Source organism: Rhinichthys klamathensis, unplaced genomic scaffold (genome assembly GCF_029890125.1).
Source record: "Rhinichthys klamathensis goyatoka isolate OS25496 unplaced genomic scaffold, OSU_Roscu_1.1 h1tg000055l_1, whole genome shotgun sequence".
Taxonomy (NCBI): domain Eukaryota; kingdom Metazoa; phylum Chordata; class Actinopteri; order Cypriniformes; family Leuciscidae; genus Rhinichthys; species Rhinichthys klamathensis.
In genome coordinates, this window is record NW_026606600.1 from 1,180,959 (window position 1) to 1,195,354 (window position 14,396).

Here is a 14,396-nt window from a genome sequence, read left to right on the forward strand (position 1 = left end):
TATTTCTGCCTGAAAAACAGTGCACAAACCCTATTCAATATTTGTAATGTGTTGTGATGCAAATTACAGTCAATATGACAAATACAATTTAAGAAATATACAAATGAAATAAACTGCTTTCAATTTTTCAGGTAGGTAGGTCTATAGAGTGGTGCAGGGGTGATATAAATTTGTAGGCCAAAACGCAGAAACAAGTTAGCATTTTAGCACTTCCGGTTCCATCGTCTCGAAGTCATGGGTTTTTGGTTAAATGGCTGAAATAAGGTCTGTGGTGACCACAAGCTTAAGATACTTTCACGTTTTATTCTATGACATAAAATACATCAGTATCACCCCACTTATAATTTTTTTAACTCTTTCCCCACCATTGGCGGAAATTTCCGGCTTTCCGTGTTTTCACTGTTATATGATAGGGGGCACTATTACACATATCCTGAACGAGTGCTGAATCTCCTGATTAAAACATCCGAAGGAGACGGAAAAAAAAGCGATCTCATATGTAATCACATGCATATGTAAAATAACGCGATCATCAACAACAAACAGCATATAAATCAAAACTGCCTTATGTTACTGAATGAAATCTCGACCCAGGACGAGCTATAGGACTGTGAAGCATTAGGGGTGTTGATTAACTCGATCTACTCATCTTTGTTTCGATCATTCGAAGATTCTTTCTGAATCTGATCTGGATGTAGTCTTTTTGTGACAAAAAACGTGATTTTTTCAGGTTTTTGCTCAAATTGTTGCTTTATTTATGAAACTTACATTCAAGTGTTGATAAAAAAAAAGAATGCATGAATCTAGACTAAAAGATTTTTTTGTTTAAAAGCAGAGAGTCTGTTCTTTCTTTTGATAAGTATGTTCAGATATAATATTTATACAAAAAAATATTCTGGGGGCCATGAAAATTGTGAAAATGGTCAAAAACGCTGGCGGAGGCAGGCAACTTTAAAAAAAAAACTCTGGCGGGGAAAGAGTTAATCTGTTATGAGTCTAAAAAAGGCGGTTGCTAAACATTGGCTAAATGGGACTACTAAGGCTGTTGGCGACACTAAACGCCATCACGCCGAACAGGTTAACTCAGTCCTCTTTTACAGTTATGTTTTTGTTTTGTTTTAACTTTATTGTCTGTTCAGATTTACTGGACAGAAATTCATCTTTGATACTGGCTTCAACAACATTCTACAACCACATTAAACACATAAAACACATAATACACACATAATAATTGATAAATACATGATTCGATAAAAATACAGTATACATAATTCACAATAACAACCCTAATTGAGAATTTGGTTTAAAACAGTCACTGCCAATGGGACAAATGATCTTTTAAAAATATTCTTTCTAGCATACGGTGTACGTAGCCTGCGACCCGAAGGGAGGACTTCAAAGCAGGTGTGAAGAGGATGAGTCTGATCTGAGAACACAACTAGCGCCTTTTTCTCCATAAAATTTAAGGATAGTTCTTGCAATGTACTCTGTTTATGGCCGATAATCTTGTTTGCTTCGTTAATTACTCGTGTTAATTTATTCTTTAATTTCATTGTTAAATTTCCATACCATGAGACAATGTTATAGGTTAAAATGCTTTCAATCATTATGCTTTTAATCATGCTCTTATAAACTATTCTAACTCAAACTTTCTGGGAAAATGTCTTTTAGATAAAAACTGAGAGAGGTGTCGGAAGCTTAGTGTAGGTGACGCTGAAGTTGTGGGACCGTGGTGTAGTTCGTATAAAGCCTACCTTTAGCTTTTTACTTCTGGCGACTGCATTTAGGCTTCAAAATTCACAAAAGTTGTGTTCAACTGTGATAATAATCTTGATGGACAAAATGTGTAAGTATCAAACTCTTGTTGATCACAGAGCTTGTTTTTTCGATAATCCAAAAACCAATGGGGAAATCCTATTGGGTTTTTGTCGAGGGAACAAGTCTGATGCTAACTGCTGGTTGGCCTGCGAAGTGACGTCATACCTGCACCACTTATCAGTAGCATTAAGAAATTAAATAAATGTTTTTAAAAAAAAAAGCACTGCATTGTCTTCACTCTATAAAATAATTTACACAGATTCTTAATAAATAGATTAAAAGTTATTCAGTAAAGCATTGGGTGACAATCTTTTCTTTTGTTGCTTGAGTTTCATTAATCACACAGACAGCAGCAGGTTTATTAGGCTGCTGTCACTTTAAGAGCTGACGCACGGATCAAATACATTGCAACACACCTGATTTCTTTCTTAACTTTTTACTTAACTTTTTTTAAGACATACCCGACTGGTTTTTGCGCTGATACTCGCCAGGACGTGCATTTAAAAAAAAAAACTCCAGTCAAGCACAATAATCCGTGAAAGAGAACTGAATTTGCGATATCATACTGTCTGAAAGACAGCTCTCTGTGCACACGCTTCAGGTCTGAGCCTGGCAGTGCGAGTAGCGCTCTGAGCTCTTTTTCGAGGCTTATTGATAACTCAAACACATGCCACGCTTTATTTTCTCATGCGCTCCGCATGCATATTTTACTCCCTGCAGGGAGTGGAAGCAGAGCTCTGTATACACATGTGCCATTGTCACACATTGACACAAATTATGAATTACGGTTCTTATTAAGAATGCTGTCAAGTACCGGTACCGATAAAATGAAACCGTACAATTTTTAATAACAGGGTATCGCAATACCATTCTAGTACCGGTATATCGTGCAACAACACAGACTGTTTCTGTGACTTCTGTGACTGTTTCAGACTGTTACTCTTTCAGTAACGCAAGAGAAAATGGGCGAATAATTATTTATGCTATGGAAATCCACTGGAATACAATGGATTTATTTTATGATTGTTATTATTATTATATTGATGTTAGCATTGATAGAAATATAATTTAAATATTAGACCAGAATCAAGAGATGGCTTTGATTTAATGGTCAATATGTAATCTAGATAAAAACAATAACCAAAAATGACATTGCAATATTTTCAATTGGTCCTATCTTCCTTGCATATATTTATTCATTTATTACCACCAACACTGTGACTATGTGCAGGGATGCAACAACTGAAATATAAATAAAGGATCAGCATAATTAGGTCTTATAGGCATGTTCCCAAGTAACTGTTCCTTAGTTGCAAAATGGGGCTAAATACAGAAATCGAGCACTACAATCATCCAGCAACACACTAGCTGTGGTAAAGAGAGTGGGTGTTACTTGGACCATGTGCTGATCTGCCAAATGGTGTGAGAAAAACAGTGCAACTAACACTCACTGTTCCAGGTTGAGTTTGTTGAAAATCTCCACAGTACTTTCCAACACTTTATCCACATAGTCCACACGCTCAGGGTAGCACTTCATGGCCAGATTGATGAGAGACACTTGGAGTGAAACAACATCTTCAGATGGCATGTCCTGACGAGACTGATGGGGGGAAAAAAAGATGGCAACATTAGACATTTATATTTGAGCTAGTGATTTTAATAAATGACTCAATATTTCAATAAAGCCACAGCATACCTGTATGACAGTTGCCACTTGCTGTGAGAAGATATCAAACAGCTTTATTTCAGCAGGGATTCCAGGTCCATCTTCTCTGTGAGCAAACAAGGCCAACCTGTGGGATGAGGCAACAATAAAATAAGACACTATAACTGGAGGGCTCAAATTGTGTTTGTAAAGTCTAGCCATGCTAAAATGTATGAATTTCTTTGCATTGTATAACAAACCAAGTGGCATTTACTTGAGAGAACAGATAATGTATGTCAATAACAGGCATCTTTCAGAGCTTAACAGTGAATGAGTGGAACAACAAGCCACCTGTCAATAAGAGCAATTATGATGTTCTTGACGTTCACGTTTTGGTGCAGCTCGGCACAGGAGCGAAGGAAAGGGTTCAACGTCTGCAGGTGGAACTCATCTGGAAAGACCTGCAGAAAAATAAAGTGCATCATAAAGTGCAAAACTTGTGAGTGCGTTAAATTTGACATGCCTGCACCTACTACTTGAAAACGAGGAGAGCATGTTCAAAGACAGACTCCCTCAGTCAAGTATGATGATGAGTGATGGTGTGGCATTTCTGTACCTGTATGATGCACTCCATGAGGTATTCCTGTGCTAGGGGGTCTCTACAGTTCACCACCTGCTCCAAGATCCCAGACAGCACGATCTGTGTGGAGACGACACATATTTACTGTATGACAAGTTAGTGCTGCCAAATTCTTTTGCAAACAAGATAACTGCAAATCACAGCACAAGACTACAAATTTCTGCCAACAGTATACAGCATTATGTTGCTTTAAAGCCACTAAATGTTGAAAAGTTATTGTTGGTTCTGGATTCTACATCTGCAGTGTACCACACACCAGTGGCGTACAGTGCAGTATGTATATATATATATATAAAATGTAAATTCATGTCGAGTTACACAATGTTGTCACATCTTCCTGTTTAAATAAACATTACATAAAAAAGACAAACCAAATACAATTCTATTTTGTATTTTTACATTATGTAATAATTAATGTTCTCTTCATTAAAGGTCCCATGACATGGGGTTATTTTATTATTTTATAATGTTTCGTGGGTTGCCCTTATAATGTTAGTATGTTTTTTAGATAAAAAATAGTCATAATTTAGAAATAAAAGGCATTTTTCCTAGCCTGATTTTAGCCTCTGATTTGAACGCTGTTTGAAGGGGCGTGTCTGCTGTGGGATTCAGTGTAACGGCCACTGATGTGATTGGCTAACATGCTTGTATATGAAATAGCTACGTATTACATGTGAAACTCTCTCGAATACTTTTACTACAGCTATTATACGTTTTTACTATTACAGCTATCGAGATTAACGAATCGTGAGATGTTTTTAAAGTATTTAGATCTATTCCCATCACATAAAATGTTGTCGTGATGAGCAGTGAGCAAGCAGATGACAGTCTGTTGATCGAGAATGAAGATCTTATTGCAACGCAGTTTCTGCTCTCTCTAATGCTTTCACCAATGCAAACACGATGATGTACATACAGTAAGAGCTTCGTTGTGCAGTGTAACGTGCGTCATTGATTTCATAACGAGTTGTCCAGATAAACTCGCGCTGTGTGGAAAGATTGTTCTTTGATCGCTTTCTGTATATAATTTGTTCACAATTTAAATAAGATTATTTTCATCCTACTAAAAGAAACGATGTGAAGTTGATATTTTAGTCGCTGGCTTGACTTACTGATGCATAAACAGTATTGAACGATTTTGAGAGAAAGATGACCTGTCTGAACTTGAACAATTAGGCTACACATCAGAAATTGTTGCTTGGTAGCTCGATGGATTTATTTTCAGACGTTCATCGAGGCCAGCTCTGTATGGAAACAGTCGTCGGTGAAATGTTTGGACCATACAAAACTTTGGGAAGTTGTGTCGGCTCATTTCCAGAGAAAATAAAATTAACCCATTGTTTCTTCAGAGGCTCGGATGAAGGAACTAAAAAATACTTTTGTGTTCATTTGTACATCCCAACACTGATCAACTGCCATGCTTCTCTCGTTTGCAAGCCATGGTATCTCCCGAGGGCCATGATATCTCATTTTCTCATGGGCGAGCCAAATTCTCTGGGCGGGCAAAGCAGAGAAAGGGGAGGTTACCTTTCCTCCGTATGACGTCATACAGAGGAGATTCAAGATCAGCCCGTCTGAGCATTCATTTTCTCAAAGGTAGAGAAAGATAGCCAAAGCTCGTTTACACCGACTGAAATTTCTAGCCACTGAGGGACCATATACAGGCTAGGGGAACTCATATTAATGTTAAAAAACCTCAGAAAGTGAAAATTTCATGTCAGGGGACCTTTAAAACCAAGTATATATCTCATCAAGTTAGTTTTTTGAAGCATTTTAACATTTATTCCAAAATAATAACTAAAGGCACAATTTAACAATTTAAACTATTTTTTATTTGTGAACTGATGTTCAGCTGTTCTTTTTAATAATCAACTTATTTTTATCAGTTTTCATGGTTGGTAAACACTGATCACAGACAAAGATGTCCCTTTAATTTCACCAAGCTGATTGCTCACTAAAAATCCCTACAGTCATCATGTCTTCAGTCCATTTCAAGATTGATTTAGATGTGACAAAGTGGTGATATCTAAATGGCTGAGTTGTTTACGTTTTAATTAGTCTTCCCATTAAACGCCATCATTTTGTTCATTCAAGAGGCGGGATTTATCGCACAAACTAATCATATCCAATTATAGAGCGATGGAGGCATTGCCTCTTCTCACATGACTTTCCCTCACTCATCCTCAATTACCCCCCACGTGCTTCTCAAAGGGCTCAAGGGAGGCAAGAGATACGCGGACTCCCGCTTTAACTTTAAATGCTGGTGTCGCTATTGGACAGTATTACTTTAGAAAAATTATTCACTTTGTAATGTCACATTTGGTAATATTTACATTTATTTTTCTAAAATGGATTATTTTCTCATCCAATTTTTTGAGGAGGCCCCTGCCATACACTACTATTCAAAGTTTGGGTTTGCTATTGATTGGTCTTGTGCAAAGCACTGCATACACAAATTGGTCGATAAACCACTAGGGCTGGTCCGAATACCATTTTTTGAGCTTCGAAGCTTCGGTAGTAATGAACATCGAATATTCGAAGCTTCGGAATCTCTATATGTCTGTCTGTCCGTTTGCATTTCGATTATTTCGAGAACCGTTCATCCAAACGACTTCACAGGGAGTGCAGTGTCGTATTTGGTGCAATATAGATAGACAGGCGAGACGCGACACGTTCAATAACGCTCACTTTTAATAAACTACAGAACAGCGCGAGCGGGAAGCGGCGGGCCTCACGCGAGCAGGGCTTATATGCTCCGAGAACGGACACTGCACTAGTGATATAAAACACACACAGGTCTGTTAACTTAAGTAATATTTTGAATAAGGTAGTCTAATATTTTTCTCACTAACAAATTACTGACAAAGTAGGGTAGATTTAAATAAAGAAGCGGCGCCTCACGCGAGCAGGGCTTATATGCTCTGAGAATGGACACTGTACTAGTGATATAAAACACACACACACGTCTTTTAACTTAAGCAATATTTTCTAATAATATTTTTCTACTGACAAAGTAGGGTAGATTTAAATAAAGAAAAACTAAATTTAAATGAACCAACTGTAATAGCCTAAATAAAGAACACGTTAGCAATAACAATAACAATTTCAATAACATCACCACAAATTTCAATTCATATTTTGCAGCAGAATGAGCAGATTCATTTAGATTGATAATAACGGGTAAAAAGGATAATACATTTTGATTCTATTATTCTATTTTCCACAATGTCAAAGCAACGCAGCTTAACCCAAAACACAAGCTCAAGCATGCACTTCTGTCCATACAAACTCCGCTGTTCTGCGCTCTAGCCAGAGAATACTCCCGTTGCAGGAACACTTTTAGTAATCCAAGAAGCAGCAAATATATTTATTAAGTAGCTATAACGAAGTTATATGTTTGTTAAGTATTATATTTCACCAGATTTTATAGTGTAAAACATATTCAAGCGCGAATGAGAACCGTTTCGAGGGGGATGCCAGGTGTGCAAAAATAAATAAATAAATAAATAAATATTCGAATGTCACATTTTCAAATTGAATACCAACCCACCGAACGAATATTCGGGTCCAGCCCTAAAAACCACAAATTGGTCGAGCCACATGATTTTTGTCAAAGAGCCACATGTGGCTCGCGAGCCATAGATTCCCAACCATCCATTTAAGAGAAATATGAACCAGCTACACGAGTCTGTGAGCCATTAGCTATAAGTATGAGGGTGAAATACAGAATTTTAATTTAGCCATATCAAGCTAAAAATGTTAATTTACCTCTGATTAAACAGCTTAAAGTACATCTAACAAGCTGCTTTGCACACACAGTGTGATGCATATGTATGGGTGCTTGAATTTAAAAATCAAATGAGACCATATTGAGTCCATCACGTTGTTAATTCATGAACGTGAACAGAGTGCTTTAACAAACAGCTTTCAAAAGGCCATCAAAAGATGCTGTAACCTCTCACGCAGTTGTCATGCCATCAATGGCTCTTTTCTCCAGTGATTATGCTAAGTGCTGGCTTGAGGTTCCCAGTGTTTGCCACAAATAAACAGGTAATCAATATTAAATCTAATTTCGATGCACCCTTTTAACACTAGAACGGCCATGACGGTCATTTTGACCGTTTTTAATTTTATATATCTGCAATAACTTTGTTGAAAAAATAAATAAAATCCTGCTGGTACCTGACTTTTCCTAAAAATGTCTGTCTTTCATTTAAAATGTTTTTCATATAAATTACACATAAGGCAAAAAAGCTAATGAGCTATACATTTACCTATTTCAGCCATAGACGGTCATATTGAACGCACTGAATTTCGTGGTATTCTTTTGTTACATTTTCCGCGGTTGACCTTTGTCTCTCTCACTGTCAACATAGTATCTAAATAAGATACTTTTAGTTGTTATTATCTTGTTCTGAGTTATGTTGAATAGATATGGAAATATAGCCTATCTGTTGTGAATATGTGATAATCACGGTAGGCTACTAATGATATTATTATTTATAAATGTATAAATAAACTTGTTTAAATGTAAAGTTTGTTGTTTTTTTGTTTTTAAAAGATATCCTAATACAATAAAATGCATTAATCTCTCAATTGGGTATTTTTCATTATCAAATCAAATCAGGTTTATTTATATAGCACAATTCATCCATCAAAGCAATTCAATGCGCTTTACAATGAAAAATAATTAAACATCATAATAAAAATACAAGATACAAGCAGACACAAGAAAGATTTCAAACAATAAGATAGAAAGACGTAAGAAACTGTAAGGCTGAACAGTACAGCTAGGTTTAAGACCTCAGTCATAAGCACGTGAAAAAAATAAATGTTTTCAACTTGGATTTAAAAATCAATACGTTCGGGGCACATCTAAGATCTTCTGGTAATTTGTTCCAGTCGTGTACAGCAGAGATGCTAAACGCAGCTTCTCCATGCTTTGTTCTAACTCTGTGCTCCACTGACCTGAGTTCATTGATCTAAGAGTCCTGCTTGGTTTATATTTTTGAAACATTTCAGAAATGTACTCAGGACCTAAACAATTCAGTGCTTTATAAACTAAGAGCATCACTTTAAAATCTATTCTATAACTCATTGGGAGCCAATGCAGAGTTTTAAGAACCGGAGTGATGTGCTCTATTCTCTTAGTCCTGGTTAATAATCTAGCAGCAGCATTCTGAACAAGCTGCAGCTGCTTTACAGTCTTCTTCGGAAGTCCGGTTAATAGGCCATTACAGTAGTCAACCCTACTAGAGATAAAAGAATGGATGAGCTTCTCTTGGTCTTTTTGAGGCTCCAAGCCTTTGATTCTAGATATATTTTTCAAATGATAGAATGCTGTTTTAGTGACCGCTCTGATATGACTGTTAAATGTGAGATCTGAATCTATCATAACACCAAGATTACGCACTTGATCCCTGGTTTTAAAGGCACGAGAATCTAATTCTTTAATAATACTTGTTCTTTTATTTTTGTTGCCAAACACAATAACCTCAGTTTTTGTCTTGGTTTAGTTGTAAAAAAAAATTAGATTCATCCAGGTTTTTATTTGCTCTATACAGTGGCACAAAGAGTCTATTGAACTGCTGTCATCTGAATCAAGAGCCATATATATTTGAGTATCATCGGCGTAACTATGGTAATTAATGTTATTGTTCTGTAGAATCTGGCCTAAAGGTAACAGAAGCGGTCCAAGAACTGATCCCTGTGGAACTCCGCATGTCATGCCCACCCTATCAGATTCAGAATTTCCAATGGTAACAAAGTAACTCCGATCATTCAGGTAAGATCTGAACCAATCAAGGACTGTCCCGGAGACTCCTACCCAGTTTTCCAGCCAATCTACAAGAGTTCTATGATCAACGGTGTCAAATGCTGCACTGAGATCTAATAGAACCAAAACTGTTATTTTACCAGAATCAGTATTCAGCCGTATATCATATAAAACTTTAATTAGGGCAGTTTCAGTACTATGCTGTGGTCGAAAACCTGACTGAAATTTATCTAAAAGACCACTTGAAGTCACAAACTTTAATTAATTTAATTGAATAAATACAGCCTTCTCAATAATCTTGGCTATAAAAGAGAGATTTGAAATAGGTCTATAGTTGTTCATTATAGAAGCATCCATTGTTCTCTTTTTTAATGTAGGCTTAATGGCAGCGGTTTTCAAGGACGTTGGAAAAATGCCTGATTGCAAAGAACTATTGACTATTTGCTGCAGGTCTGTTACTATAGAGCTAAGAATTGTTTTTAAAAAGTCTGAGGGCAGTATGTCTAGACAGCACATGGAAGATTTAAGATGTCTAACTATTTCTTCTAGGAATTTTTGACCGATTACATTAAAATGTGACATAGTAACCAAGTTATGTCTTGGTGGATGTAATAACGGTAGAGAGTCAGTGTTAGACTGTGTAGTACTGATAGTCTGTCTAATATTTATAATTTTTTCACTAAAAAAACACACAAATTCATTACGTTTCATAATAGATGCGAATTCTGATGTTTGCTGTATTGGATTTGTAAGCTTGTCAACCATGATAAATAAAGTGCGGGTATTATTAATACTATTATTGATCATTTCCGATATATGTTGCTGTTTGGCCCTGCATAACTCAATTTTAAAATTGCCAAGGCTTTGTTTAAAGATGTCGTAATGAATTTGTAATTTAGTTTTCCGCCACTTGCGTTCTGCTTTCCTACATTCCATTTTAAGGGCGTTTACCGCCATGGTGGTTCTCCATGGTGATTTTTGTTTCCTCATATTTCTCTTTACTTTTACCGGTGCAATACAATCGATGACATTCAATATTTTAGCATTAAAATTATCTAGAAGTGCATCAACTGACTCAGCACTTATTGTTGGGGATCTGGCTATAGCTTCTATAAACTGGGCATGAGTATTTCATTAATGTACCTTTTCTTAATAAAAACAGAGTTTACTGGCAAATTAAAGGTAGTAGACAATTAAAAAAAGACACAAAAATGATCAGACAGTGCTAAATCCTTAAACATGACAGATAAAATATCAAGACCTTTCGAAATAACCAGATCTAAAATGTGACCATGAGGATGTGTACGCTCTTTCACATGTTGAGTGAGGTCAAAAGTGTCTAGAAGTGCAAAAAATTCTTTGACATTATTGTCTGTACTATTATCTATATGAATATTAAAATCCCCTGTAATAATAAACAACTTAAAATCAACCGATATAATAATTCAGCAAAATCTTCAATAAAATTAGCAGAATTTCGCAGTGGTCTATAAATCGTTAAAAACAGAATTTTGGGAGTACCCTTCAATATAAAACAAAGATATTCAAACAAAGTAAAATGACCTAATTTATTTTCTTTACACTGATATGTATCTTTAAATAAGGCAGCCACCCCTCCTCCTTTCCTACCATTTCGACATGTAGTCAAAAACGCACATTTTTCAGGAGCTGTCTCATTAAGGATAGCAGCACTACAGTCCTCTGTAAGCCATGTTTCAGTAAGAAACATAAAATCTAAGTTATAGGATGATATAATATAATTTACCAAGAAGGATTTGTTGGCAAGGAATCTAATGTTAAGTAAGGCCAATTTAATAGATATAGTGGATGATCCTAAACTGGTAGGTTGGCGTGGTACAGTTAACAGATTAGACAGATTTATTTTATTAGTTACACGCTCATCACGATTCCTTCTATTTCCAATCATCACAGGAATAGAAATACCAGGTCCTAGCTTATACTCAACACAGTCAGCAAAGTTATTTTCACATTAAAGATATAGAGTTTGGAATCTAGCGGTCAAAATGACCACTTGTGGCACTTCTAGTGTTAAACCTTTAAAAGAGCCCTATGGGTTTTTTGTAGAAAGATCATTTATCTGCACTACAGCACTGAAACTGAAACACACCTGTTTGTACTTTTCCACATTGACGCCTTCCAGCTGGCTCAGTCGGACCAGATTAGTCCCTACAAGGATACGCAGCTCTTGCCTCTCCTTCTCTCTCTTTTCTCGGTCCCTACTGTGTCCCTGATGCTGCATCCGCACCCACAGTTTATTCATCTCGGCAAAATTCAGCAGGACAAAGTCAATGGAGTCATTAATGTCTCCGGTCATCTCTTCCCTAAATCAAACAGGAAACCACATTGGTTAGTCATTCAATCCTTAGCAGATAATGAGATTTTCTACTGATTCATTTTGTCAAAAGCTGTCCAAGTGCTCCGTAAGCACTGAATGCGTGAAAATAAGCCTTTTCTAGCAATGGATTACATTGTAATATAGCACGTAGGATTATACTACGGTATCATTTAAATTGCTCAGTGGGAGTCACAACATCAGTGTCGTACTCAGCCTGCTCTCCATCATCAGGCAGGATGTTGCGCGTGCACTGCAACAGGTAGTTCCTGAGGAACAAGCCCCGGAGTGGATGCTGCACCCCACGACACATTTCCACCAGGTCCTTCAGTATGTCTTTGCGGGATTGTGGGAAAGAGCGAACGTAAACCACTCCGACAGTTATCAACAGGTACCTGGGAAGTCAGACAGAGGGATTGGACAATAAGTTAATGGGCAATATGAATCACTGACTACAAAAAGTAGAGGGAAAAAAAACAGATAACAAAGGAACAGTATGCAGCATTTATCAGAACAGTCTTTTGCAACACTAGCGATGTAAAATGAAATAAGACATCTGCCAAGCTCCACAGTAACAAGCACACAAACACCTGTTTTTGAGGGTCTGACTGAATTCAGATGATTTAAGCAGTTTATTCAGCTATACTTTCATCTTTGAATTCTGTCTGTGTAGATTAATTACCATTTGGATGTAGTACGTTTGTAACAGTACCAGCATGTTTAGAGGAAATGAAATCGAAGACATTTTTATTAAAGTTAATGCCACATCATTACATTCAGATTAACTGAATGAATGGGGATTAGGTCAGGGAAAGGTTTTCTTTTTAAATCCGAAATATCGAATAATAATATGGAAAAAGTAGGTTTTAAAAGAAAATAAAGATGGCGAACAGGAAGTTTGGCTGACTATGGCAAAATTGGTATTAGGCATGTGCCGGTATCAAATTTTCATGCTGCGATTAATTGATTGAGCTTTTATCACGGTATACGGTATTATCACGATATTTTAATTGCACAAGAGAAACAGACGGATTGGGGGTATCTAAAAAAAACTTGCATCACAATCTGTAATTGTGATTGTCAAAACATAAATTTTATTTTTTAGTGACAACATGTTATAATGTTTACATGGTTACTGAGGCTACTGTTTGTATTATTGCTTAACACAATTTTTATGATTTCAATTAAATTCTTGGATTTAATTTCAATCTTGATTCAATATTGACTCATTTGGATAAATATTAGGTAGGCTACAGTAGATAGCCTGCATTTAAATGTTTCTCAAGAAAAAATATATCTCACATAATGCTGTAAACATACAGAGAGAAATTAAATATAATGCATACAATATAAATATAATTATAATATAAATATAAAAATGTAATATGCCGTAATTTTCATTATAATAACAATTATATAATGACAAGTACATATATTAAAATATGTAATATAGTGCACATATTTAGCAAAATACTCCTCTCTATAGGTATTTTCTTATAGTCAACTAACATTAAATGGCTTTCCTGAGGTAAATGTAACGTTCTGTGACATAATTGTTCTCCTGCAGTGTTATTGACCTCTTTCCGTGGTTGAAAAACACTGATTAAGCGAAAGTACGTACCTTTCGGTGGGTTGTACTGTATCTTTAATAAAAAGTAACAGATGATCGGTTTACTTGAACTGAGGCGCGCGATCTGTCACGTCACATTTACAAGCACCAAAACAGTATTTATTGTCTGAATTTCGTTATAAAACCTGAGAGCTGATATTTTTTTCAGATCAAAAGTAACCTGCTCTGTCTAGTCTGTCGGTGTCAGTGTCCTCTTTGCTCCGCGATTTTTCTCTGGGTGAGAAAATGGATATGTGGCGCGAGACCGTGTGAAAGTGTCAATTGCGTGAGTCTCAAGCTGAATGCGTGAGAGTTGGCAGCCATGCGGGGGATAAATAGTCGGCAGCGTTCCTCCTTCCGCCGTGCTTCTTCTCCATGTGAGGATTGTTTACATTAGACTAGAGTGCGCACTGCATGCACACAGTGCTTATACATGTGATGTGGGGATTGTTTACATCAAGTGCACATGTGTTTTGCGCAGCATACGCATTGTCTTTTAAGCGGTTGATGGAAAATAAGCTGATGCGCGTTCTAAAAATCTAAATTCGGATCTAT

General features: G+C 36.4%; 1 protein-coding gene across 1 annotated transcript in view; it reads right to left on the reverse strand.

Annotated features, from left to right (window-relative positions):
• The window catches only part of vps35 (VPS35 retromer complex component), a 51,754-nt gene that overhangs the window by 24,567 nt on the left and 12,791 nt on the right, over positions 1-14,396 (reverse strand). Inside the window, exons 5-10 of the mRNA XM_056248437.1 lie at positions 12,445-12,627; positions 12,008-12,221; positions 4,080-4,163; positions 3,815-3,924; positions 3,515-3,611; positions 3,270-3,418 (exon numbers count right to left, since the gene is read on the reverse strand). Of these exons, the coding sequence (XP_056104412.1) occupies positions 3,270-3,418; positions 3,515-3,611; positions 3,815-3,924; positions 4,080-4,163; positions 12,008-12,221; positions 12,445-12,627 (837 nt within the window). The remainder of the gene's footprint in view (positions 1-3,269; positions 3,419-3,514; positions 3,612-3,814; positions 3,925-4,079; positions 4,164-12,007; positions 12,222-12,444; positions 12,628-14,396) is intronic.